Source organism: Callorhinchus milii, unplaced genomic scaffold (assembly GCF_018977255.1).
Source record: "Callorhinchus milii isolate IMCB2004 unplaced genomic scaffold, IMCB_Cmil_1.0 Scaffold8, whole genome shotgun sequence".
Lineage (NCBI taxonomy): Eukaryota > Metazoa > Chordata > Chondrichthyes > Chimaeriformes > Callorhinchidae > Callorhinchus > Callorhinchus milii.
Window position 1 is genome coordinate 7,891,729 of NW_024704749.1, and position 27,057 is coordinate 7,918,785.

Sequence of the window (27,057 nt, forward strand, 5' to 3'; positions counted from 1 at the left end):
CAAGCCACTTGCTTGCTGTGCTAGCAACATTTCAGCACCAATATATGGATCCATCTGCACTGCTGTGCGATGTCCAGTGAAACACAGGGATGAAATGCTGATCCCCAGCCTCCTGACTCAGGATACTCCTATATCAAATGCAAAGATTATTATTATTATTGTGGTTAAAAACACTTGCCTGTCTCACTCTGTGCTAATTAATATCAGGACTGTCAATTGTGGAGAGAAAGTGAATGTGGGGGGGGGTTCACTGCAAATACTCTGTGCTCAACTTCAAAGGCCACCGGAGAACCAGAAGCACAGGATGGCAGGAGGAAAATCAGCAGAATAAACTTCTAAGATATTTCAAAACCATTTAATGCAGTCACAAAATACTAAACTAGGATTTTGTAGAATTTTTTTATCATATTTCTGTAATCCACAGCTGTACACCTTTTTTTGTTGTTGTAAAGAATGGCGTTATAAAGGTAGAAGCAGCTTTAAAAAACTAAAGCATATGTGGATATTCATAAAATACCTGAAAACAGCCCTGGTAAATCCCTGACAATTTCAATGATCAGTTATTAGAATTTTAAAATACATTAAAATCCTTGGTATAATTATACAAAAGTACACTGATAATATCAAAAAACAAATATCAATTGTGTGTTCTGTTATATAAACAAAGATTCCATGTACAAGTATTGACTAAAAATCCCATCACTCTACATTTTAAGACTGTTCAGAAAATGTAGAATGAGATCACGTCCCGGGGGGACACCTTTCAAAGTAAATATTACACAACAAAAGGTTCCTTTCTGCAACAAGAGACAACACTGCAATTTTCACTCATCACCGTTTGTTTTTTTTGTAAATAAAAAAACAGCAATAACATCCACTTCTCTGTGATGTCTTCCGAGAAAACACCACCCTCTGCTGTGGAGACATCTCGGTGAAGAAAGCACCAGCGTAGTTAGTGCACGGTCACCCGGTGAGACAAGAAGTCCTGGATCTTGCTGTCTTGAGTGCATTTCCCCACGGAGACAGACCCACAGTTCATTTCTTCTTCATTTGGTTTCTCGGGGAGTTCTTCAGCAGGCTCCTCAGTTTGAGGTACGTCCCCGTCGACTCGGAGAGATTGTCGTATTCAAACGGCGTGATTCCTGTGGCGAACTTGCCGATGTCGGGGACGGAGGAGACCCGGTGCTCGGCTTGTGCTTTGGAAACGGCAGAACCTGGGACCCCATCGTCGGTGGCTTCCTCCAAACATACCTGGTTTCCTCCATTCGTGGTTCCAGTGGCCGGCTTCAGTGCGGGCTCCTCTTCAGTGCCACTGTTGCAGTGCATTTCTGCCTCCACAGTCTCCGGTTTTTGACTCTCCTCCTGTTGAGGGTGGTACTTTCCATTACACTGACTGGTTCATCCCTAGAGTCCACCAAAGATGCTTCTGCACTGGGGCTCTTCGTTTTATTTCCAATGATTCCCGTTTTTCCACCGGATTCCTCAAACTCCATGGGAATGTCGGGAGGATTCAGTGCCAGGGAGGAGCCTGCAGAGTTCCGGGTGAGAGGGGAATCGGAAGGAGCCTCCACCTCACTGTTGATGCTCTCAGCCTGCTCCAGCTCAGCCCAGATCAACCTCTGTTGTTCTTCCAGCTCTTCCAGCGATAAGCCGTCTTCATTCAAAGCTTCGTCCACAATCCGAGGAATGCTGCTGAAGTGACCTTTTCCTTGTGAACACCCTGCTGGAGAGTAGTTAGGGGTCGATGGCGGGGTGTCTTTGGGGAGTGGAGGAGGGGTTGGGGTGAGGGGTGGAGGTGGGATGAAGGAGGGCGGTGTTGCAGGGGGCGTTCCTTTGGGTAAAGGAGGCGGGGTTGAACGCAGCTGGTGATTGGGAGGCAGGGAAGGAACATGGTTTCTAGGCCTTGGAGTATCTGAACCTGTGAAAGTAATAAACAAGAAAATTACACACAAAGCTTCCATTGCACAACTCGGATTGATCCATAAATTCTACAAGTGACTCATTCTCAGTTTGTACTGAAACTTAGCTTATCTGGAACCTCAGTAAGTCCTGAACAAATCTGGCGGACATTCCACATGCTGTTTGATTTCAGCAAATGTGGAGACCGAACACCTAAAAACTCAGTGTGTAATGAATACAAGTCTCCAATTATTATTTAAAAGCAGTTTTGCATCTAGGTCTCCCTAGGATCCGAGACTTTAAACAAAACTATGTTCTCTTAAAATGGATCTGCCATTTCCACAAGTCTTAAATTGAGTCTTGAAGCAACACCGAAGTCTTCGATGAGGAACAGCGACTAGTTGTACACTAACGCACTTAAATTCTATACCTGAATCAATGTCCATGTCAAATGTGGATGCGTTTGAGACGAGTTCATTAGATTTGCGCTTCTTTACATGCTGAGGGCTTCTGTCACAATCCGAACCCCTCTTGTTAGAAATGAGTACAGTCTGGGGAGAAATTACCGTTAGTCACACAGCAACAGGACAGTCATCAAAACACTTCCATTAAGAGGCCAGGCATTATTTTACGGCTTGGCCTTGATGGGAGGAATCACCAACTACAGCTTTGGTGGAGAAGCAGATGTCGTTGTGGATCTTGCACATATTCCATATACCTTTCAGAGGGAGTTGTCAGAGAGGCTTTAACAAGCCTTGGTTGAGTTCCGTGACTACATTTCAAACAATGCCTGCTTATGACAAAGTCTTGTCTACCGAAGAATGACACACCGCTCAGCAGTGCAAATAAAACACAAGAGTCTCAGATTCTACTTAACGCAAAAAGCAAAGCAACAGATCTCTACCTAATGGATGGGCTGAAAGGTAAAATGTGTTGGGACTTGCCTTGGGAAAACATGCAGCCAGATGACTTGCAAATTGCTCCTTCAAGTGATGTGACTGTATTGGAATCGAACCATAGAGCCTCCACTCCTGGGGAGACACACAATAACAGGAGATAAATCGTACACGTCAAGCTAAAGAGGTATTGTGAGACATATTCTCTCCTGTAATGTACACTTCTTTTCTGGTTGGTTTGAGGCAATTGCTTTGAACCGAAAGTAATAACAGTCCTTGCATTTGAGATAGTGCCTTATCACGTCTTCGAGACATCTCAAAGCGCTTCACAAAATTTACTGTAAAGTGAATTGACTGTGTATATTTTGTAGGCGAAACACGGCAACCAATTATGCACAGCAGTGTCCGACAAACACTCGTGCATTGAGTGAACAAATTATTATTATTTCTTAGATTTTTTTTGAAGGGATTATTACCCCTGAAAAAGTAATCCGCAAATTGACTAACGAGATTCCTACTTACTGCCTAATGTTTTATCCTGCCCAAGAATCAAACCCGGATCCGAGGCCAGTGCACTAATGAATACACAAATCAGCCAAGTACCCCACTAGATTTTCTTTACCCAACAAGAGGTTTGAGAAATATCAAGTACAAAGCTTACATCTTGTATTCCCTTCGGGAGAATGACGTTGAACCCTATGTAATCTATTAGCTTGCTTGTATCATACGCTGGTTGATGAGTTTTGGGATGTTGCTCGTTGTCCTGTACTTCACCATCACTGGAGTCTGCACAAAACAAACATGGACTGTTAAAGGGATGTTGATTCTTCCCAAAAGCTAAAAAGTCCATCTTCACAGCAACTTACAACCGCCCATTTATTGGGCACTTGTTTTCTTTTTTTTAAAAAAACTTTTAACATTTAAATGAATTTACAGAGGCCAATATTCAAGCATCTATAGTCATGTTTTGATGGGTTTGTTCAACACTCTTCAGAATCAAAGATATAAAGGGGGAAGCAAGCAAGTTGGTTTAAAGTTGATGTTATCAATGAGGAGCAAGCATAGCACAGGTACAAGCAGCTGAACAGCTGCCTTCTGTGCTGATGATTTTACGCTTTACCTTTTCCATCGTATAAAGCAAGCCCTGAAGTCTCCAGCTCAGCCTCCTCCAGCCACCCAGGTGGGTAACCCAATTGGCGCATTCGATATATAAACGGGGGGAGATTTTCATCAGTCATGCCTAGAGCGTCTTTAAGTTCGTCGCTGCATAACAGAACAAGCAAAACAAAGGAGCAAATCAGTGAAAGAGCGCACCATTCCCACTGAACATTAGGGGTCCCATTCCCAGGGCTAGACACGTCAGGTACTGCTGAAACTCCAAGGGTGGTTGGCTGTGGTTAGTAAGCTTGCTCCAGCTTCTTGTCTGGTCTCATTAAAGTGAAAGGAGTCACTGCCAGCGAGTCAAGACTGATTACATTTACCCTTTATGCCCAGAAATTTTCCTTTGGCAAACCAAAGCTATTTTTTATGCAGAACAAATTAATAATAATAATCCTTGCATTTGATATAGCGCTTTTCATGTCTGAGACGTCTCAAAGCTCTTCACAGAATATGCTGTAAAGTGAATTGACTGTATATTTATAGGCGAAACGCGGCAGCCAATTGCGCACAGCAGCGTCCCACAAACGTGGACTGAAAATGACCAATTTATTATTGTTTTTTTTTGGAGGGATTATTTTATTAGGCGTGTGGAGTAAGGAACCTTCCTCAACGTTTCGCCTGCCTGGAATTGAACCCAGGTGTCTTGCTTACAAGGCGAGTGCTCCAACCAGAGCTACAGGACTCCAAATAATGGCAAATACAGGGTATAGATAGGAGGACAAAGGAGAGGGGAACCAGATGACGTGCTCTTCCTCAGTCATCAAAGATGTCTTTACCTGATTACACCTGGCTTGAACTTGTCAAACTTCTCTTCGTGGTACCGGTGCTGAGAGTTTGGATGTGGTGAATCACTAACCATGGTCATGAATTCCTTCCGCTTTTCACTAATGCGAGCCAGGTCACGAGGCTATTGTAAAACATACCAAACTCAAAAGGCTGAAGGTGTTTGGATGACTTTCGCTTATTTTACACAGTGAATAAAATACAAAAACCTTAGGTGACTGAATGTGCAGATAAGCTAGAAAAAACATGGATGCAAAATATTAGTAGGTTCATCATCCCAAACTCTGCGTAGGGCTAGAACATAATCCGGGGTAAAGCACTCTCTCCCCTTCTCTTTTGAAGGTGCCGACTCTCAATGGGGCAGAACTCCACATGCACTAACTGCAGCCTTCTGGCACCTCCCAGTGGCCAATCCTCATGGGTGAGCCTCGTCAATGAGTCTACAAGATACTTAACTCCATCTTTGCCCACTGAAACTGGTGGTTAGTATATTATAATAATCCTTGCATTTGATATAGCGCTTTATCACGTTGTTGAGATGTCTCAAAGCACTTTATACTGTAAACTGAATTGACTGTATATCTTGTTGGCGAAACTATAAACCATGTCAAATCTTTGAATTCCATTTTGCTGCCTTTCCTTCTTAAACCTTACTTCTCAAGTTTCCACCTATCTTCTCTCTAACATCCCAATCAATTCAGCGCCTGCTGGCTTCTGGAAGAGTGCACCCCATATTCTCCTGCCATTTTATGTGAAAAACATAGGTTAAAAAAAATCACAGTGCAAATTCATGGCCATCTTACCTTCGGACAATCTTTCAGCTGATGTTCTGTTGAACCACAGTTGAAACAACACGCCTTCGGTCTGTTTGATACAAAACGTTTTTTTCCCACATGTCAACAACACATTCCCCTCTCTCAGAAATCTCACAAGCACATACTTTGATAGATTCTCCAGTAAGACAATTGAAGGCATTATACGTACCTCTTCGCTTTCAATCCCACTTCTTGTCCATCTAAGGACACGGCCTGGGCAAAGATTTGTTCGTATCTTTACAGGACATTCAGGAATTACGCAACAAGATCTTTGGACACACATCACACCAGTTTACGTGCCTTAATAAACGTGCAGCATTAAATCACGTGAGCCTTCTCATAGTCAACAAACAATTGTTTTGGACACAAAGGATATTGTACTAAGAGAGAAAGAGGCTACAACAGAACCCCATTAATCTGGTTCTTTTATCTCCATCAAAAATCTCTCTGGTCATTTGTATCAAACCACTCCAGAGATATATTAATAATTGCCACAATTATAATAAGGAAATCAAATACATTTTGCATTGTACTATGACGATTCCCAAATTAAATTTTAGTGCTCCAATTCTTTTCCAATTTTCTCTGCTTTTCTCCTTGCATTTGATATAGCACCTTATCATGTCTTCGAGACATCTCAAAGCGCTTCACAAAATATACTGTGAAGTGAATTGACTGTATATTTTGTGGGTGAAACGTGGTAGCCGATTGTGCCTGGCAGTATCCCACGAATAGTCATAGATTCAATGACCACATTTGTTTTAAAAAATGGCTTATTACCTCTAGAAAAGCGATCCGCCAACAGACTAACAACCGGGTTCCTACTGACTGCTAGATAAACAGAGGCTTGTAGAGTAAGGAAACTTGCCCAACGTTTCACCCTGCCCGGGAATCTAACCCAGGTCCTCTCGCTTGCAAGGCAAGTGCTCTAACCACTACACCACAGGACTCCACATTTTCCTTTAATTGTGCAGGATACTTTGGTATTTCCCATCCATCAGTCAGCTGTGGATTCTCGTTAAGCAGTGGTTGTCCAAGTTTGTCAAGGCAGAAATTGGTGAAGTACTGAACGCTTCCCACAACCTGTGTGAAAACAATGTACAAAGCTTTCCTGATATTCATTGGATCAGTTGACAACGACCACAGATGTCGTTTGCTGCTGTTACTTGCATAATTGCAAATTCTGCACAACCTTTCCTTAGACCATTCGCAGATGGTATGTACAAGAAACAGACTACAAGAACAACTGAATAATTGAAGTTGAGGTACAGATCAGTCATGATCTAATAGAATGGCAGAACAGGCTCGATGGGCTGAATAGCCTCATTCTGTTCCTATGACCAAAGGGCCTTTTTCTTTCCATGACGTTAATATTTTGAGCAATCATTAAATGTTCAGAATTTTCCCCAACTCTCATCAGTCACATAATGACGCATAGGAGGAGGAAGTCACTCAGTCCACTCTGCATTTTATTAGATCCCGACAGATCTTTTAATCCCATTTTCTCCACATCATCTAACATTTTTACTTCCCAAGTATGGATCTACCCATTATACTCACTATCTAAAACTCCTCAATCAGATCACCCTTTAACCTCCTCAGCCATAATAATAGTAATCCTTGCATTTTATATCGCATCTCATCACATCGTTGAGACTTCTCAAAATGCTTCACAGAATATATTGTAAAGTGGAGTGACAGTGTATTTTGTGGGTGAAATACAACATAACCCACATGCACCCAGGCTTTCATCATACATAGGCCCCTCACCCAAAGGTCTGAAAATACTGCTACGAAACACAAACCATGTTGACTTACGTAAAATACATCTTTTGTTTTCTTTATTGTATTCAGAGTGTCCGCCTTCCGCTGCTCTGTCAGCACTACACTTGATGGCTGTGAAGAGAATATTTTTATATATATATATAAAGAAAAATTCTGATCAGAAATAACAATCTTCCAACCCCTGATGTGCAATACCTTCACTTACCTGCGGTTTCACGTTAAATGATGATTTTTCAAGATCACTCTGGTTTTCCTTTTCATATTTTTCTCTCAGCCCTGTGATGAAATCTTCAATTTCCTGATGATACCGTCTGAATTATAAAAAAATGATGGTGTGTCTTTTAAATTGAAGACTCTAAAGCTAATATTAAAGTGAGAATCTTGCGACAAATGAGCAAGCAAAGCTAAGTAACCTGTTTTGCCCATAAAATACACAGTCCACTTTATGGTATATCCTGTGAAGCGCTTTGAGATGTCTCAACGATGTGATAAGGTGCTATATCAAATGCAAGGATTATTTCATTAATGGTTCAACATAAACTTACTTGGAAATGTTGTTGTTCATAAACAAGACCTGAACTAGGGGACCATCCAACTTGGAATCGCTCACCACAATTCTAAGGACCAAAAAGATAAACAGAAAAGTTGACAGGTTTAAATAAAAAATCTTCCAAATTTCAGACTCCAATCAAGTTGCATTTTTCACTAAAAAACCCTAAATCTTAACTTTCATGCGTTACTCCTTAATTATCTTGAACTATATACCTGAATGGTATCTCTTACCTCTAAGCCCTCAATAGAACACTGCACTGTAGAATATAGAAAATACTTTTTTTCTAAAACTCAAATGAAGGCAGTTGTCCTACTTCAACCCACCAAATTCTAACCTGTTCGAGTTTTATAAATCAGATAAGGAAGTAGACAATTATTCCCATTTGAACTACCTTCAAAAGTAGGTAGGAATAATAAAACACACACAACTTGCTAAGAAGTTCTATCTGACACAATGATACAAACACACATGGTACTGTATGAAATAAAATATATCCATAGCTGGAGGACAAGAGTGTACTATAAAAGTTAGTTAAGACAATACTAGATACCATAATTCAGAATTAAATGCCTTGTACTTCCTTAATGTCCAACTCACCTTGGCTGAGTCAATAAGTTTAGCTTCCGTCTGAGTTCCTGATGTAAGCTGACTGTCAAGGAAATCTTTAAGATTGGCAGTAAGTACATTCCAAACAACTCTAATAAGTCAGTCTCTTAGTGTATTATGGACTGGATATTACAGATGTTGAAATAATTTTTTAGATATTTTTAAATGTATCCTTCACACATACTATAGAGCAAATAGCTGTGAAGATCCAATGAAAAGCATGGCACAGAGAGGGGATAGGGATGTGCTGAGGAATTGAAAGTGAAACCAAACAAGTATTCATCATCAATCTGATAAAACCACGATATTGGGAATCTGATGCATCTGCCGTCGTTTTAAACTAAAACAAAATCACACAGCAAATTCCCCAAGGAAAGCGAAGCTCCCCGGGTGATAGAAGAGGCAGCTGCAGATAGAAACTTAACAGGGAATGTGAAAGTAAAGCACGACTGTTTGTGCGACACTGCTGCGCGCAACTGTCTGCAACTATCTGCCGGCAGCACAGCCCGTTTCAGGGTCCGTCCGTCGGTTTTGTGGCTCAAGTGCGGTCAAGCGGAGGGCGTGCGTCTGGAGGTCGCGGGCTGTTCCCGGAGAAGGAAGCGCCGCTGAGATGGCGGCGTTACCCTCCGCGCCGTCCCGTCACCGGCTCCCGCCGGTTGCCTCTGGCGCGGGACTCCAAACAAACCAGTGGGGGCGGCATCTTAAAATCAGCGCTGGGCCGTTCAGGAGTGGGACCAAGAAGCGGTTTTTCCATGTAGGTGAAAAGGGAAAGGGGGGGTGGGGGGGGGGAGAAGGGGGGTAGTGGACACCTGGAACTCCGTCCCTCCCCGGAACGGCGGCGGATGCTGGACCGGTTCAAATTTTCCAAGGCGGTCAGATATCTGTTAGGTCGGGGGGGGGGGGGGGGAGGAGGTGGTCAAGGGATGTGGGGCAAAGGCGGGTATATTAAGTGGCGTTGGGGGGGGTACAGATCCGCCATGATCTAACTGAACGGCGGAACGGGCTCACGGGGGCTGAATGGCCTCCTCCGGTTCCTATCGTCTTCCCGCCGAGAGCTCCCGTACAGGCGCCGCCGTTTGATTCCCTCCTCCCTCCCTCCCGCCCGCCCGCCCTCCCGGCGCCGCTGCTGACACAGGATATTCTCGGCCTGCAGCGCCCCCGCCCGCTCCTCGCACTCCTCCAGCCGCCTCCTCAGCGACTCGGCGGCCGCCTCGCCCCCCTCGCCGCCGCCGTCGTCGTCCTCCTCGTCGCGGAAACGGATGTGAGACGGCCCCGGGGACTCCCCGTCGTCGTTAAACTCCTGGAAGAGCTCCCGGTCACCGAAACCCACCGACGCCGCCGCCATCTTGTGACTGACCTCCCGCTTCCCTCCCTCCCTCCCTCCCCCCCCCCCACCGGAGTCGTGTCAAAGGTCAGGGGTCGCGCGCACGTACGCAACAGAGGTCTTCCCCATAGCAACACCTCCAGAGAGAGAGGGAGAGGGGAGAGGAAGGGAGGGAGAGAGGGAGAGGGGAAGGGAGGGAGAGGGGAAGGGAGGGAGGGAGAGGGGGAGAGGAGAGGGGGAGAGGAAGGGAGGGAGAGGGGAAGGGAGGGAGAGGAAGGGAGGGAGAGGGGGGAGGAGGGGAGGGAAGAAAGGAGAGGGAGAGAGGAAGGGAGGGAGAGGGGGAGAGGAGAGGAAGGGGGGAGAGGGGGAGGGGAGAGGAAGGGAGGGGGAGAGGAAGGGAGGGAGAGAGGGGAAGGGAGGGAGAGAGGAAGGGAGGGAGGGGAAGGGAGGGAGAGAGGGGAAGGGAGGGAGAGAGGAAGGGAGGGAGAGAGGGAGAGGGGAAGGGAGGGAGAGAGAGAGGGGAGAGGAGAGGGAGAGAGGAGGGAGGGAGAGGGGGGAGAGGAGAAGGGGGAGGAGGAGAGGGAAGAAAGGAGAGGGAGAGAGGAAGGGAGGGAGAGAGGGGGAGAGGAGAGGAAGGGAGGGAGAGAGGGGGAGGGAGAGAGAGGGAGGGAGAGGAAGGGAGGGAGAGAGGGGGAGGGAGAGGAGAGGGGAAGAGAGGAGAGGGAAGAAAGGAGAGGGGGAGGAAGAAAGATAAAGAGAGAGAGAGAGAGGAAGAGGAAAGAGAACTTAAGGAGGGTCTCTGAATGGTGGGAAAGGAAAAAGGAGATCACCAGAGGTTCACGCGAAGAGGTGTCTTTCGGCCCCATTTGATCTCATCGCTTCCAAAGTGATCGCCATCTCAGCGACTCGCTACTTCTTACTTGAGAAGAGGGCTATTTCTCCTCAGTCAATCTCTCCGATTTGATTACCAGCCCTCCACCATCTCTCCAATAGCGGGCACCGTTTCTCAACCAGTTGGTTAAATGAATCCAGGGTCCCGCCCTTGACCACCCTTCCTGGGAACCCGTTCCAGCTATTGATTACTGTTCCGTGTAAGGAAATGCTGCCTGGTGTATGTTCTGGAATTTAAGACCTTTTCACGAGTAAAAAACGGCATGAAGCATTGGATCAAACTATAAGGAGGAGGGAAACTGGCTCCTGGTGCAACGTGGCAACAACATCAACAAAATTGCATTTGTATGGCGCCTTTCACGTCGGAAAAACGTCCCAAGTTATAAGAAAGTCCCAAGGCACCCGAGCAGTTCTGCAGCTTCAGGGGATGTGGATGCACCGTCAAAGTAATCATGGAATCTGCTGAAGGAGTTCCAGTGTGTTTACCTGAGTGGAGCGTTGGGCACCGCAAATTCAGATATCTGTTCCTGAGGTCGCCCGAATCGATTAAAGTGTGCAAGGAGATTCAAACGGAGGTTCGTGTAACTTCACATCTCTTGACAATGGATCTGCAGCTTGCATTATCCTGCCAGTAGGAAAATGCAACAATATTTAATAGAAGTAAAATCTTTCTCTTGGACTGTACCTTCAGTCATCCTCCTACCCTCTCCCTTCCTGCCCTCAACCCCTCCTGATCCCTAACCCCCCCCCCCCCCAACATGAAAGAAGCTTTACAGATGTAATTTCTTGTTGTTTATTTCTTCCCTGTAGGTAATATTGCCTAACATCTTGCGTTTGGTTTCCCTCTCCGTTCTCTTTTAGGAGAATCTGCCTCCCCTTTTCCTGGGGGCTGACATTGTTGCTAAAACCGGTATTCGGGTTGAAAATCATCCAAGAATTCACGCAAAGTTTGCAAAGAAAGGACTGGCAACCAAATTGAGCTTCACTTCAGGTACGATAGTGCTCCGAGATTTGACCTCTACTCTTTGCCTTTCTCGTTTCGCTCTGCAAGCATTGTTAGCTGTAAAAATTACTCGGGGCAAATTGTAAGACAGAGAAGGCAAACCCTTTTGATTTTAAAATTGGATTAATTAATTATCCTTACATTTGATATAGCACCTTATCACGCCGTTACGATGTCTCAAAGGGCTTCACAGAATCTACTGTAAAATGCAGTGACTGTATTTTGTGGGCGAATTCATCTATATGCTGTATTGTATACAAACCATTTGACTTCTTTGCAGTTACATCATTCAGTTCTTCAAACTCAAATTCTTTCTTTCCAACTGAAATGGTAGCAAGACCCTGTGTTTATCCTGAACCTGCCCTTCACACCCCCAAATCTATGCCCCCTTTACCTAATGCCTTGAAGTATCTAAAAGTAACGGTACTTACAGTAACTCAATTAGCACCTTATATGTCTATAAGGCCTGCTCCGAGATTCTGAGCGCTCCAGATTATTTAGGTGTTTTTCATAGGTCATCCTGTAGCTCGTGGAGTCCTGTAGCTCAGTGATTAGAGCACTCGCTTTGCAAGCGAGAGATCTGAGTTCAATTCCAGGCAGAGGGCGAAACCTTGGGCAAGTTTCCTTACTCCACACAGAGCCTAATAATAATCCCTCCAAAACCAAAAACAATAATAAATTGGTCATTTTCAATCTACGACTGTTTGTGGGACATTGCTCTGCGCAATTGGCTGCCGCGTTCGCCCACAAATGTAGTCAATTCACTTTACAGTGTGTTCTGTGAAACGCTTTGGGACGTCCTCCCGACGTGAAAAGCGCTATATCAAATGCGAGGATTATTATTATTATTATCTTTCTTAATACAAGCTGGATTGACATTGCAAATAGCCAGATGTGCAAAGAAATCCTAAATTCTCTAAACATAGTCTCTCTGCAGTGGCTGTTGTCGTCCAGGACTAATCGGTTGGCCCGTGCAGTTTTTCTACTGAGAAAGAAAATGTGAATTGCTCCACTTCTCGTGTTTCTCAGGACTGTCACGTTTTATGTTGAATCCTGTCTATCCTGTAACCATTTACTTTCAGCTATACGATTTGAAGGACTGAAGGTGCCAAGTGTGGTGAACAGTTTGTGGTTTTACAGCATTCAGGGACTGTTTCGAGTGGCTTTCGAAATGTACAGTAAAGAGCAACAGTTAGAAGTCCTCGACATTCTTAAGGTACTACAAGTACACAATAGATTAGTCGTTTTCATATTTAACAATTTTACTGATGGTAAATCTAATCAAGTATTTGTCATCAATTACCTTTCCCTCTGTGGTAGGATTTGTGGAAAGGCAGGATAAATGATCCTCTTCTAAACCAGACCTACAACATTAAGTTCCTGCAAAACATCTCCGAACAGTCCGAAAATTGCCTTATGGAAACAGGAAGCCACCAAGATTTTGCATCGCCTTCGGAGTTTCAAGCCACTTATTCAGAGTGTGAATTGCATTCCATTAACAGAAATAGGACAACTGCGTCATCTTTGGACTGTGGTATCAGTACCAGAGTTGTGTGTGAAGGTGACCACAGCTACTGTGTACAAGAGAGTGAACCCTGTCCAAATAACTCAGCACGTTTGGAGGCCACAGGTTATGATTCTCTATCTGCAAGGCTCCAATTAGCTTCTCAAGCAATCAGAAATTTACCTGCACAAATTCAAGAGCAAGGGAAAGCTATTGCACTGTTGACTGATTTTTTAGAACTCTTGTTAAGTGAAACTGTATCTGTGCAGAGGTTGGTTGACACAGTGCAGGAATTTCTGTCCCAAGTTCAAGACTTAGTTGTCAAAACGGAAATTATTGAACTGGGAGCAGATTCTATTTATGGCAGCCACATGCTTTATGCGGTCAGCAATTGGTTGGGGCATCAGTTTTATGCTGCCAATGCCTCAATCAGCAGTCAAGTGGAAGATTTCAAAACAACACATATCAGCAGGATCACAGACTTACCACCTGCAGAGGAGTTGGTGGATCAATTGTTTCCTGAAGCTATGAAGGTTTTGCTATTAAACTGGATGGGGCTTGATGATAATTCTGCCATGTGGAAACGGCAAAGCGAGTATCCCATACTGCTTCTTATTCTAGAGTTTGCTAATCATAATCTGATCACTGGCGTAGCTCACGTTTTATATTCAAGCTTAATATGCAAGTAAGTATTTTATTCAGTATGTTCTGTGAAGCGCTTTGAGATGGCTCGAAGACGTGATAAGGACTATATCAAAAGCAAGGATTATTATTATTAAAATGCCCGCTCCAATTTCATTTAGACCGCAGATTAAGAGGATAATTGGTTTATTATTGGAGGGAAAGCTATACACAATACTCAGCTACACGAGAATGATTTTCACCAGAAGTCTACTTAAAGCTTAATTTGCATTAAACAAATTTATTCTCTGCAACATTTCAAAGGTGTACGAATTATTTAGGAAGCAATTCTTTGTATATTTGTATTCCATTATTGTTCATAGTGGAACATCTAACAATGATCAAGGTTTGGTTATAGCAGATAATGGCAGGAAAATAGTGCACAACAATAAGAAGGATTTTGTGCTACATTGATGTAATCAGTTATTACTGGTGCACATTAACAAGCTACATGTCTGACAACACTGAAACATACTTGTATGTAGCCTTTCGTTATGCATCAACATGATAAAATATTATCAACACAAGTATATTTCTTATGATTCAAAGCTCCCAAGTTCTAAAGGGGCCACCACTGCATGCTTTTAGGTGCTCTGTGGACTTTCACTAAACTAATATTTTCACCACTTGGGAACTTACAGCAATGTCGTGACAAACAGTGAGTGAAATTTGTCAGCCTTCATGTTATTACTCTTCACTTCAAAGCAGCCTTGACATCTTAAAATATCCACCATTATCTTTGATGGACAGACTTTAAGGTTCAAATAATATGAGAATTATCGCTTTGTGACACAATGAACCATGCTCAGAGCATTCTAGAACACATTTTGTAATAGTTATACTGAAAATCATCCATTTATTGTCCAGAAAGCTTTGCAATGAACAGTGCACTATAACGCACCTTTCAGCACTGCAATAGGTACTTACAAACAAACTATGTCCTAATTTACAACTACACAATCATTTGCCTTTCGAAAGATGAAAATAACTGTACAAGTTTTAGTACAAAAGCAATCACATAATACAGCAACATGAAGTATTACAACAAAATGTGAGATTGGGTGGTTTGAAACCAGTCTGCAGACATCACTTCAAATACATTAAAAAAGTGATAGAATCTCCTTTCCTTGCTGCAAATAACACCACCAAATAAGTGTTCCTTCAAAGTTTCGGTTTTAAGGAAGAGTAACTATCACAATGCGATTGCCTGATACACTGTTATCTTTACAATCAAAACCTTTTTAATAATAAATTATTTTTGCATTGCAACAACCATGCAAGCTAGACAGCTAGCTTTTTTTTCCGGTAAACAGGAAGGTGAAAAGATGAAGCTTGAAGTCTCCCAACATGGATGAAGACAATATAAAAATGTGCTGTACTTCAGCACAAGTTCAACATCTTATTCTTAAATCGTGTCCATTCCTCTCATGGAAGAGGAGAAACCCAGTCCCATGCCTCGCTGGGTGTGTGTTTGTGATCGTGCCATCTCATACTGAGCATCCAGGTTCCTGAACATCTCCTCTTGTTGCTTCAAAGTTTTGAAACTTTCTTCAGTCGCCGCCGTAGGTGTTCTCACCTCCTCCTCATCCTTCAACACAGAATTACAATAAAGATAAGAATTACTCTCCCGTTTCGCTCACAAAATACACAGTCACTACATTTTACAGTCTATCCAGTGAAGGGCTTTGAGATGTCTCAAAGACGTGATGAGGCGCTATATCAAATGCAAGGATTATTATAACTAAAACATTCACATTTCAGCAAATTGAGGTCTTTATTAAAACTTAAAGCTTTCAATGATCGCTTATAATTCTCTTATCTCTGCAATCAACATTTTTAACACAAGATACAGTAAATTATGTGAAGAGTATGGAAGTGAATTTAACGATTCTTAATATGCCTCACCTTGATGCCCATTAATTTTCGGAATTTTACATTTTGGTCCTTGTTACCAAAATTCAGCCTTTCCCACAATTCTGCAGTCTGTGACTTATCCTGGAACATGATCAAAAAAAATTGTGAAAAATAAGCCACCATCAGCCAACCCTGTGCTTATTTCACCCACAGATACACACAATAGATCCCAGTATTCCTGCCAAGCAGTGATAGAGTCCCATACTGAACTAACACAGTGCCACTTGTTACCAAATTTGTTGGAACTATTTACTATGGATTCAACAAAAGAAACGTTAAACCTGGAATAATTGCTGGAGTTATTTCCCCATCCACACAACAAATCTGAACCTATTTATATTAGTGCACACAGCAAGTACTGTCTGCAAATTCCCACGAAAAGATTCACATGAACTCCCAAATCAATCATCCAGTTATAAAGCTACACTTGGAAATAGGTACTTTACTCGCTCTGTCACATTACATGGTGTAATTGGGTGGAGAAAAAAAAATTGTGGGACTCTGCTGTGCGCAATTGGCTGCCATATTTTGTCCACAAAATAGTCTATTCACTTTACAGTATATCCTGTGAAGCGCTTTGAGATGTCTCAATAAGGCGCTATATTAAATGCAAGAAGTATTATTCAAATGCATCTAAAAACGTAAACTTTTCTACCCAAAGCTAGTGCAAAACCATTAAAAGTAGAGGGTATGAAGGCATTACTAATCAAACCAACTTTAAACATTCAAACTCACCCCCTCTTTCTTATTCTGCCAGAGCAGTTTCCGTTTCTTTTCTTGCTCTGCAAACTTCATTGGGTTCACAGCTGTTGGGTTGTAGTAACTGGGCACTGCTATGCCAGTTTCAGCCAATGCCTTGGCTTGTAGTGCTGCCATCTGAGCAGCCATTGCAATCTGAGGTGTGACTTGAGTACCAGATGCCAGGAGGGCAGCAACATTGAGGACTGATCCACCACTTGCCACAGCTGAAAGACACCAAACATCAGTCACTCACTACACTTGCCTCCTCTGGTCAATCTTCAGCAGTTCTGAACATTTAGGCAATTCAAACATTCACCCACATTAGTGCATATTCAGTTTCACAGAATGAGCGCTTTTTATTTTACATCAACACTTCTGATACTGTGTTCAATCTGCAGTAGAGTCTAAAATGCACACCAGTTGGGTCAAGCCCCATTGTTCTGAGTTCAGATATCAAATCAGTCTCCAAAATATAATGTAATGACCCAACTGCAGATGTTACACTGTTATTTAGTACTACACAGTGTCAGCCATTCTCTCTCCCCAATATGCAGTGTTAATGTCTCTGCACCAAATCCCTGAACAAATTCAATAAATCATTGCCATTAATACTCAAGGTCAAATTTTGACCAGTGGTCAAAGTGCCCACACTCAATGAAACACTGCAAAATCCCAGCACCCAATTTTTATAATATTGTTTCAGCTGAACAACTTCCATGAGATGCACAATCACAATTGATTGTGGCTGGAGGTTGTGCAATCCTCCAAGTGCACTCTTCTCAAACAAAACACCAAACAATCTTTTCTATATAATCTGTTTCATGTCACCAGCAACACATTTGACACAAGAATGTATGCACCTCCCAGCCTTGCAGTCATATAATAACATTCAACGTGTCGCAATAACATTTGCTGATAGGTAGACATTAAGCTTTCCTACCTGTTGGGTTCATACTTCCAAGTGATTCGCTAGCTGGATCTATTGAAAGTAGAAAACACTTACTTTTCCAAAAAAACATTGTCCACTAGATTTTTAAAAAATCCTAATTTTGCACTAAAGTATCACTCTTGCGTTTGTACATATAGTCTGGATCCTGATGAACCATGCACATACGAGAATCGGACATTCAGAATGCTTGCCTCGCAAGCAAGAGGACCTGAGTTTGATTCCCGGGCGGTCAAATCAGGGGGAAACCTTAGGCAAGTTTCCTTATTCACATAAATGCCTCTCTCTGGTTACCTAGCAGTAAATGGAGTTTATTGTTAGTCAACTGGTTGTTAGTCAATTGGCAGATCGCTTCTGGGGGTAATAATTCCTTCAAAATAATAATCATGGGGTCATTCAACCCATGACTGTTTGTGGGACACTGCTGTGCGCAATTGGCTGCTGCTTTTCTCCCACAAAATACAGTCAATTCGCTTTATAGTGTGTCCCGTGAAGTGCTTTGAGATGTCTCAAAAGACGTGATAAGGCACGGTGTCAAATGCAAAGATTACTATTATAAAATCTCCCCTCTACAACCTGCTCCCATTTCCTAACAGGAATTCTGAAGGTCTTTAAATTAGTAATACTCACAATTAAACACTGGTACAACACAATCAGACACACAGAGCTTTTAACTTGGTGCTTCGCTTACTACAGTCAGACAAGAGTCCTCTTTCCTCAGATTGTTTTTTTACAAACTGCCTTAGAAGCCAAAATAGGAACTGCAGTAAAAGCAACTCTAGTTATATTCTGCCAATATCCAGTTATATTCTGCCCCATCTAAATTTAACCCCAAAGCCAAATAAATTGGCTACTCAACCCAATCACTCTGCCTCGCCCCCCTCCTTAGCCCCCTTCAAGTACTGGCTCAAAACCCTCCTCTTCGACCATGCCATTGGTCACCCCCCTTCCCCCCACCTCCCCCCCAACCCCAACTTAGGTCTGAAATGCTGTACAGTCCAGCTCCTTGGGACATGAAAGGTGTTATACAAATGTAATCTTGTTGTTGTTGTTGGTTATGGGACACTGTAGGAAGCAAATTAATTGTGACATATAATTATTCTGAACATCCTTTAGACATGGGAAACCTTCAGAAAGCAGACCATACATGCAAAATAAGAGATTGTAGAACTTCATTTAAAAGGGGATTTTTAAAACAAGTACTGAATTAGATATGGCTCATAAAAAAGGGCCCTTTATTGTCAAAAGATAATACAATAATCATCCTTACATTTGATATAGCGACTTATCACATCTTTGAGATGTCTCAAGCGCTTCACAGAATATACTGTAAAGTGAATTGACTGTATATTTTGTGGGCGAAACGCGGTAGCCAATCGTGTACAGCAGATTCACTGCTTGCTATACAAGTGTAATTTATTGCTGTTGATGGAATAGAAAGACAGATTTAAATTGGCCTCTTATCACCATGATAAATATCTTAACTTTCAAAAGAGAGATTTGAAGAGTAAGGAGAAATAAAGAAGCCTGTGGAATAAAGATTTGGTAACATATTTACAAAGGGTATTTCCACGGGTGCCTTGGCCAACAATCTTTTAGATTAATTGATCATTCACCTTATCAGCACACTTTGCCCATCTAGCACTTTTTGAGAATTTTTGGAATGATAAGGTCTTCCTCATACTTCTAAGTTAAAGTTAAAATTAAAATCACCCACAAAATGGGGAATGATAAACAATAAAATACTAACCAAGTTTACATTTCCTTGCAGCTTGTCTGCTACCTTTGCCTTAATTATATTTTTCAAAACTCAAAATCAACAAATATATTAGCTTCAATGATGAAAGGTTACCTATAGCATCTGTTTGCTCCACTTTCTGTTTCTCCTGGAGTTCCTTTTCTTTTTGCTCTTGAAGCTTCTTTGCTCTCTCAAGTCTGTGATCAAAAATATTATAACATTATTATTAAAACATTAATATTATATTATATAATATTATAACATTAATATTAAAAATATAACAGTCAGTGAATTGCTGCTGTTGGTCCCCAATGTGTAGGTCTACCTTCTAAATCCACCTTCAGTAATGGCTTTCAATGGCCTTCCACACACACACAGAATGAAACATAACAAACCTACCTTCTAGCTAATGCTTCCTGAGCATCCATGGCAGCGTTGCGGCCCCTGAACGTTGTAGGAGTCCGGCTCCGGCTCCTGCTGAATTTGCGCTTTCTTTTGTCCCTGCAAATTTAAGTTTCATTACAAAATGGTTATCAATGCACAAAATTCAAAAACAAGAGGCTTGTTGGTTCCCATCCATAAGTCATATGAAACACAATACATCAGATAAATGACACCAATGTAAGGGCATTATCAATTGGGTATTTACAGTTAGGAAAAAAAGTAATGAAGCACTAACGTACTTGCTTCTGCTCCTGCTCCTACGTATCTTGTGCCTGGACCGTGATCGAGATCGGGACTTTGGACGGCGCTTTTTGTCTCTGCTCCTTGACCGTTTGTCATGACTTTTTGACCTCTTGTCTCGGCTCCGTGATCGTCGATCTTTGCTCTTTGACCTCTTGTCTCGGCTCCGCGATCGTCTGTCTTTGCTCTTTGACCTCTTGTCTCGACTTCGGGATCGTTTGTCCTTGCTCTTCGATCTCTTATCTCGGCTTCGGGATCGTTTGTCCTTGCTTCTTGATCTCCGGTCTCGACTCCGAGACCTCTTGTCCTTGCTCTTCGATCTCCTGTCTCGGCTGCGGGATCTTTTATCCTTGCTCTTAGATCTCTTATCTCTGCTTCGCGATCGCCGGTCCCTGCTCCTCGACCTCCTGGACCTACTACGTGAACGGGATCTCTTCTTCTCACGGCTCCGATGGCGCCTAAAGCATTAGAAAGGCAAACCACGTGAGTTATCAATAACAAAACTTGTAAAGAGCATTCACTGAATTAAATAAAAGCTTTAATGTCATAAAACGTTTGTCATTAAGAAAGTTTCATGACATTAAAGCTTTTATTTGTGTACATTCTGGTGCATGGCATTAAAATTAACTGGTTGATCCCCAATCAGGTGATTCAATCTGCAATAAAGTCCCATCGTACTTTGTCACCCAGTCAGAGCAACAGCAATTGTAAGGTCAAGCCCCTGGGGAATCTGAGAATATTTTTAATATATATATATATATATACACACACAGATACACATATACACGATTCTATATGAACAAGGCAACTGAATAATATGAAATATTCCTTGAAATATACTCGCAACAAACGTACCGTTCTCTTGACCTGGATCGTGAATAACTATGGCCTCTTGGAGGTTTCTTTTCTTTGCGTTTTGGTCTGTCTTCCCCATTTTCTGTCGAACTCAGCCTCTCTCTCCATTTGTCATGCTCCTTCTCGGTTTGATCGGAAGATTTCTGTTTTTTGCTGCTGTACTTTTCTTTCAAGTCCCGTCTTCGTTCCTGTTTTAAGAAGAAGTTGGTTCTTTCAGGAAAATAGTGCAACAAAGAGAGTTAGTATGGGCATCAAAATATAAAGCTCTAACGGTGGGTTGTAAAAGCAACGACTGTCTGAATGTTTTAGTTGGAGTGATGCAACATTCTCTCGGCATCCAATGCTTTACAACACACCAAACCCAAAGAAACAGAAGTCATAAACAAGAATGCAATACCAGCAACAAAAGGATTATAGGTATGTTTTCATTTATTATTCTGTGTCCATGAACCTCTGCCACTGTGCACGAAGAGTTCTCCAGCTACACTGGGATTAAAACTGACTTGAGTAAAAGGCAAATCAATTTCTCAGCTAAGTCTTTCACAATCATAACATATCAATGCTCTCCATGGAGTCTTATATTTACAGAATGTACTCCAATAGCTAAAGCCCATTGCCTCAGTTACAAATAATCCCATATGATATTTAACAGGACTTGGATCTCAACTACTATATGGAAGTGTCAGATTCTCACTCCTGCTAAAAAGGATTCCATTAGTCAACTAATTTCCCAAAACGTCAGAAGTCATTTTTTTAATATAAATTGGTACTGAGTCTAAGATTAATCAGTGAACCCAAAGTCAATGCTTCACTTACCTTAGAAACTGTACCTGTCAATGCCCCATTCCCCAGACTAGCCAAAAAACCAAAAACTTTTGAATTGTATCAACTACTTTCAATTAAAACAGTTTAACTCTGCAAGCGCGGATAACTAATCCTTGGCCAAAATAAAGCTCTCTTTTACGTGCTGAAGAACATGAATTTAGATGGGATGAAGCAGATAAAATTAAAAGCACTGAAATTCATGTTCCACTAATTGAGAGATCATCTGATAATCATTGAAGGTTACACTGCATTTGCAGCTGATTGAAACAATTCTTCCGAGTACGTGTATATCACTGAGCATTTAGAATATCCTTTGAAATATGTGACATTTCACAAAAAATATACCAATATAATCAAATTACGATGTCCTTACTGCTAAGTCATGTTTGCAATCTCTTCAGTTAAAAATACATTCAATAACCATATTTTTAAGATGTTTAAACTCACCAACAACATAGCAAATGACTTCAAAAGGAAGTTATGTTTCCTATCTTCATGCAACAAAAATGTTGAATAAAAATCTTTTGCTGTTGGTGAATTTAAGCAAACTATTGGGTTCTAATACTTGCAGGAATTCTAAACCTTTGTGGTAGCCAATAATCACAGAAAAGCTATATATAAGGTTTCACTAAACATTTCAAGTTTGTAAATTCTCAAATATTTAAACACCAAAAAATCCAAACCTGCTGCAGGAACCCTATAAAAAGTACAAACATGATTTTACGGTCAACATTCAATATAAGTCACTGATATTCTACAGCAATCTCGAGATGGCTTGCACTTTACATTAAAAATAAGCACGTTTGCAGAATCTAAATATGCACCAGGCTTCTAAAGAACCGAAACTTCACCTTCCAATTAGTTCCTGTAACCATTTGCACCAAAGTATACATTTTTTTCTTCAGTGAGGCTCAGCAATGTCTCAGGTGGAGACATTGGGTAAACTCAATATATCACTAGAAGATTAATTTAACGTCAAAATTCAATCTCATTGAATTCAGGATTTATAGATAGTAACAGATGTCAGCACTAATGAAATTAGACCCTTTCCACTTTTTCAAACACTCACAGGTTTTTTTTATTTTCCTAAATTTTTCCTTCACCCCCTCTCTGAAGCCACTGACTCCAGCTGCGTGCTGATGCTCTCCAGTACCAAGTTCCCACCTCTCACGTGTGACGTGACCCTGGATAGAGATTAGCTTTTGATTGTAGGGCCAGGCAAAGACAACCACTACAGATATGCAGCAGAGACTTCAAATGGTGATCAGAAATAGGAGCCTAGTATGAGTTTTCCTCCTCCCTTCGACAGAGGCACTGAAGCAAATTATAGCACCAAACCTGAATCAGCCAATTCACCACAGACCATGATACAAACCTACAACCTCTGGTCTTTATCTCCCCCACCTCCTGTGCATGCTCCATAAAAGCTCACCCCCACCCCACGCCCCCACTGTTTTCCTCTCCATCTGAAGGCTTTTAACTTACCCTTTCCTTCTCCCTGGGTACTCTTCCAATGTATGGAGTGCACACCAAGTCAGAGCGGAGCCCAATGCTGCCCAAACAGGAAGGAACATTCATTCTGATCCCCACCTTAACCCACATGTCAATTGCATCCCTCAGCACAGACCAGAGATTGTATTGTTGAGCTTAGTACTGAATAACCTTTCCAAGCTTTCGGAAATTGGGCTATTCCTATGAGCTGAGTGAAGCTACCATTTTTTGTGAAATTATGAGGCGGCTTTGTGTTTCTCTCTTGTTCAATCTGGGGTTTTATTTGACCTTGGGTCCCAGAGATAAAAACCGTGCTCTAATTCAGAACACCACCCAATACCATTACCTAATCTGAATCCAATTAAATTAGACAAACTCAATAATAATAGTAAAGTATTGGAGGGTTCATCTTATTCAAGTTCAAGCTCCTTTACAGACAATAAACATTTGCTTTAAGAAACACAAAGTCTTTAATACCAATTCTAAAATTACTGTAATAAATAAACCTTCACTGAATGAAATTCTGTGCTACAATTGTTGCCCAACAATAATCTAACATTTTTGGTTCATTGGCTTAATCAGATCAATAAAACTATTGCCAAGATTTAGGCTTTCATTCAGCAACACTAAAGCAAAGTTAGTTCCGGGCAAAAACATGTAGCACAGACTAGCAAGTTCTAAGAAACAAATAAAAACAAGCCAAACTTATTGACATTACCTATTTTGGGGGAACAAACCCACCCGAAAACCAAATTGAACTGACAATTGACTACCACAAACAAAGCAGATTTGCTTGGTGATTCTTTCAACTTACAAAGCAAATACATGAGTGCGAATGGCTGATATTTACCTTTTCAGGAGGTAGGCTTATATTTTTTGCTATTTGACTCTGCAGCGTCTTCTGCTCGCTGTGTCTCTTCGTGCATTAGCACGCTGAGTACGATTCATTATAGAAATGTTATCATGTGATCTATGTATACAAAGTAAACTTTCCAAACACAGAAAAATGCCAAAAAAAGTGCATTGATAGCCTCCTAAATTGTCAACACCACTAAATATTAAAAATGTGTCAATATATGGTCAATTTAACCCATTTACTGCATTGATTTTAATTATAACAGGCCTTCAGTAGTGGGAAGAAATATCTTTACACCACATCACATGCTCAGGTAGCAGACTATATTTTGTCAAGACAGCTAGAGTTTACTTATGTACAGCAACTGTTTTTGATACTTACCATGCCGACTGTCAGTATTCAATTTAATACAACTGAGTGCTACTACAATCATTTATTTAAGTTACCAATATGCTACAGAAAGCGTTTAATTACCTCTTTGCTTCTGCTGCGACTTCGTCTGTGTTTCCGACTTTCACTCCCTGTAAAATGGAAAAAACTTCTACCATTTAATGGACAACCTACTCAACAGACCGAACGACAAGGATTTATATTAAACATTTAATAAAAAGAATCAATGCTTCTTTAATTCATGCAGCACATATGAAAATAAAAACGGGTAGAAACATTACCAAGAAACAAGGTACTAGTCATATGATTCGTTTCATCACTTCTGTACAAATCCTTGGTCAGTTGAGGATTTCATTGCAGGAGTCAGTTGGTTATAAGATGCCTCTGTTATACTATATTTCTCACACGTTATTTATCCTGTGTAAATGAGGCATAAAATTCTTAGCAAAGAGTCATTAAATCAAAAGTTGCTTGGATTGGATCAATTTAATTGAAAGTTCTTCAGGGATGTAACAGTGTACTAACATGCAACACCATCGATTTGTTGAGGACGTGGAATTCATCAATTTCAGGTAGGGATGGGGATTATGAAAACAAAACATTCAAAGGATGTGGGCATTGAAAACAGGTTTGAGAACAGACCACCTGTCATATCAAAGAATGTCACCTGGGGACCTAAAGGAGGAACAGAAACAAAATAAACAAAACTGCAACCTCCAGTGATAACTGGGGAGCATTCCAATTTCCCACATAAGGCAGTAGAACCACATACACTACCAGAAAATGTACACACCAGACTTCCGTTTTCTGTCCCTAGATCTCGATCTGGACCTTGATCGAGATCGTGAAGAGTGATGCTTGTAACTTTTGGGAGATTTAGATGATGCAGATCTCTCACTTTTCTTTTCCATTTCTGAAGTAGGTTTCTTCAAAACGGAGCCATCTTGTTCTGCATCACTTGCCTAAGATTTTGTTTTAAAAAAAGTTTAAATTAAGCTGGAATGATGCTCTCCAGTACCAAGTTCCCACCTCTCACATGTGACGTTACCCTGGATAGAGATTATCTTTTGATTGTAGGGCAAAAATGAGCAAAAATCAAATGAGAGCCTGAGGTAGCATGTACATTCCCCAGTCACTCCGCCTCACCCCCTCCTTAGCCTCCTTCAAGTCCTGCCTCAAGACCCTTCTCTTCGACCTTGCCATCGACCACCTCCGTCCCCCTCTCCTCCCTTACCCCCCCCCAACCCCAGCTCAGGTCTGAAATGCTGTACTCTGTCCAGCGCCTTGGGACGTCCTCCCGACGTGAAAGGCGCTATACAAATGTATTCTTGTTGTTACATTTCAGCAATATTTGCTATATTTTCCAAGAAATTCTATTTACACCCTTAGTTGGGTTTTCGTTCCACTTTAATAAGTATCTCATTAACCCGACTACTCATTTCATATTCAGGACTCTAAAATAACAGAATATTTAGTACATTACACTGCTTAAGATAATTTTTAATCATTAAACAATAAAATTGGTTTTAATGTCAAGATTACAATATGTCCCGTGTGTTGGACTCATTGACCAGAAGGAAGCATCATTCACCCCTCCAACGTGTCAATTCCCTTTAAACCCTTTAATCAGATCACCTCTTAGCCATCCTCAGGAACATAACACCGTTTACCCAGGTGTTAATGGACAAGCTTTCAACAACCGAGATTCGTTCAGGAGCAGTCCCGGTCGGGCTTTAGCAAAACTACCCATTTTTTTCTTTCACAAGGCTGGGGAAAAAAAAACTTCAACAGTGTAGACCACAAAAATCTCCACATTGACATGTGTACCACAGGGTCAAGTGTATAACAGATTTCCCTCTCCCCCAACAAATAAATACAAAGGGAGAGATCTGTAGATTTGTATTTGGTCAAAGGAGCTGGATTTAATAAATAAATAATTGCATTTGGTACAGTGTCTGTCAGGTGTGTGTGAGGGTGGTGGGCAAGGGAAAGAGTCTCAAAGCGTTGCGCAAGATTCGGTGTATAGTGACCGTGTGCAGGAGAAACAAAAGGGCTGTGGGGGAGTTACATGTGCAACAGCGGCGCACTCACTGCGGGAGTTCCTTGTGGTGATGAGGAGAGAGAGAGAGAGAGAGAGAGAAGGGCTCCGCTTCCGTAGGAACATCAGAACAGGAGGACGTTCGGGCCCCTGGAGCCTATCCCGCCACTCTATTAGATCATAGCTGATCTGTAGGTCAATTCCAATTACGCGCCTTTAACCATAATCCCTCGAAATGCCCTGTCCGAACCAAAATCTATTCCGCCTCGGTCTTGAAAACGTGACGGGGACGCAACGTCCACAGCCCCTTTGGGTGAGGGAGGGCGAGAGAGAGTTCCAGATTTCCACTACCCTTTGTGTGCGTGTGGGGGGAGGGGGGAGGGAAATGCTGCCCGACCTCACTCCTAAATGATCCCGAGCTCTCATTTTGAGATGATGTTCCGTCCACCCGCTGCAACAAAAGGATGGTCCGCACTGGGGAGCCCGAGCACTCACTCACGCACTCCCCTCCCTCCACCTCTCTCTCTCTCTCTCCCCTACCGCCCGCCATTAAATTAAACCCGCACAAAAGACCCTTCTCTGCCCCCCCCACCACCACCACCACCAAGAGAACCTCCCCATTCCAGTCTTTCCTCCTAAATCCCCCCCCTCCCCACCACCACCACCACCGTCGCCCCC

The 27,057-nt window shown here is 42.0% G+C and overlaps 3 protein-coding genes across 6 annotated transcripts in view; 1 reads left to right on the forward strand and 2 right to left on the reverse strand.

Annotated features, from left to right (window-relative positions):
* Positions 1–1,224: 1,224 nt before the first annotated feature.
* zcchc8 (zinc finger, CCHC domain containing 8) lies at positions 1,225–9,875 on the reverse strand. Its single transcript, XM_042337645.1, has 14 exons — positions 9,639–9,875; positions 8,490–8,532; positions 7,885–7,956; positions 7,545–7,650; positions 7,373–7,450; positions 6,534–6,637; positions 5,724–5,789; positions 5,543–5,603; positions 4,733–4,863; positions 3,916–4,058; positions 3,457–3,581; positions 2,844–2,930; positions 2,330–2,450; positions 1,225–1,918 (listed from the first exon to the last, which is right to left on the reverse strand). Exons 1-14 carry the CDS (start codon positions 9,841–9,843, stop codon positions 1,287–1,289), a joined length of 1,974 nt encoding a protein of 657 aa, XP_042193579.1. The 5' UTR covers positions 9,844–9,875; the 3' UTR covers positions 1,225–1,286.
* Positions 9,876–10,559: 684 nt separating this feature from the next.
* si:ch211-110p13.9 (uncharacterized protein LOC562347 homolog) lies at positions 10,560–14,425 on the forward strand. The gene is made up of 4 exons (XM_007902213.2): positions 10,560–11,288; positions 11,575–11,704; positions 12,799–12,932; positions 13,037–14,425. The coding sequence occupies exons 1-4, from the start codon at positions 11,166–11,168 to the stop codon at positions 13,907–13,909; spliced, it is 1,260 nt and encodes a 419-aa protein (XP_007900404.2). The 5' UTR covers positions 10,560–11,165; the 3' UTR covers positions 13,910–14,425.
* A 289-nt stretch (positions 14,426–14,714) lies between these two features.
* Positions 14,715–27,057, reverse strand: part of rsrc2 (arginine/serine-rich coiled-coil 2) — a 12,961-nt gene continuing 618 nt past the window's right edge. For 2 of the 4 annotated variants that reach the window (XM_042337276.1, XM_042337275.1), the window contains exons 2-11: positions 25,135–25,303; positions 24,426–24,472; positions 20,780–20,967; positions 19,924–20,382; positions 19,640–19,741; positions 19,355–19,437; positions 17,497–17,535; positions 16,551–16,780; positions 15,807–15,896; positions 14,715–15,489 (exon numbers count right to left, since the gene is read on the reverse strand). In XM_042337276.1, the coding sequence (XP_042193210.1) occupies positions 15,307–15,489; positions 15,807–15,896; positions 16,551–16,780; positions 17,497–17,535; positions 19,355–19,437; positions 19,640–19,741; positions 19,924–20,382; positions 20,780–20,967; positions 24,426–24,472; positions 25,135–25,252 (1,539 nt within the window). In that variant the 5' untranslated portion in view covers positions 25,253–25,303 and the 3' untranslated portion in view covers positions 14,715–15,306. Of the gene's footprint in view, positions 15,490–15,806; positions 15,897–16,550; positions 16,781–17,496; positions 17,536–19,354; positions 19,438–19,639; positions 19,742–19,923; positions 20,383–20,779; positions 20,968–24,425; positions 24,473–24,622; positions 25,103–25,134; positions 25,304–26,776; positions 26,983–27,057 lie in introns of those variants that run through there. The other 2 variants (XM_042337274.1, XM_042337277.1) reach the window with 2 other exon arrangements.

Bases quoted from the DNA above. Each gene is read 5' to 3' on its own strand.
- zcchc8 (XM_042337645.1), bottom strand. From the start codon at position 9,843: ATGGCGGCGGCGTCGGTGGGTTTCGGTGACCGGGAGCTCTTCCAGGAG. The intron at 7,451-7,544 runs GTAAGTGAAGGT...TTCTCTTCACAG, and splicing joins CATTTAACGTGAAACCGCAG to CCATCAAGTGTAGTGCTGAC. The intron at 5,790-6,533 runs GTATCCTGCACA...TGTCCTGTAAAG, and splicing joins GATGGATGGGAAATACCAAA to ATACGAACAAATCTTTGCCC.
- si:ch211-110p13.9 (XM_007902213.2), top strand. From the start codon at position 11,166: ATGGAATCTGCTGAAGGAGTTCCAGTGTGTTTACCTGAGTGGAGCGTT. The intron at 11,705-12,798 runs GTACGATAGTGC...ATTTACTTTCAG, and splicing joins CAAATTGAGCTTCACTTCAG to CTATACGATTTGAAGGACTG. The intron at 12,933-13,036 runs GTACTACAAGTA...CCTCTGTGGTAG, and splicing joins AAGTCCTCGACATTCTTAAG to GATTTGTGGAAAGGCAGGAT.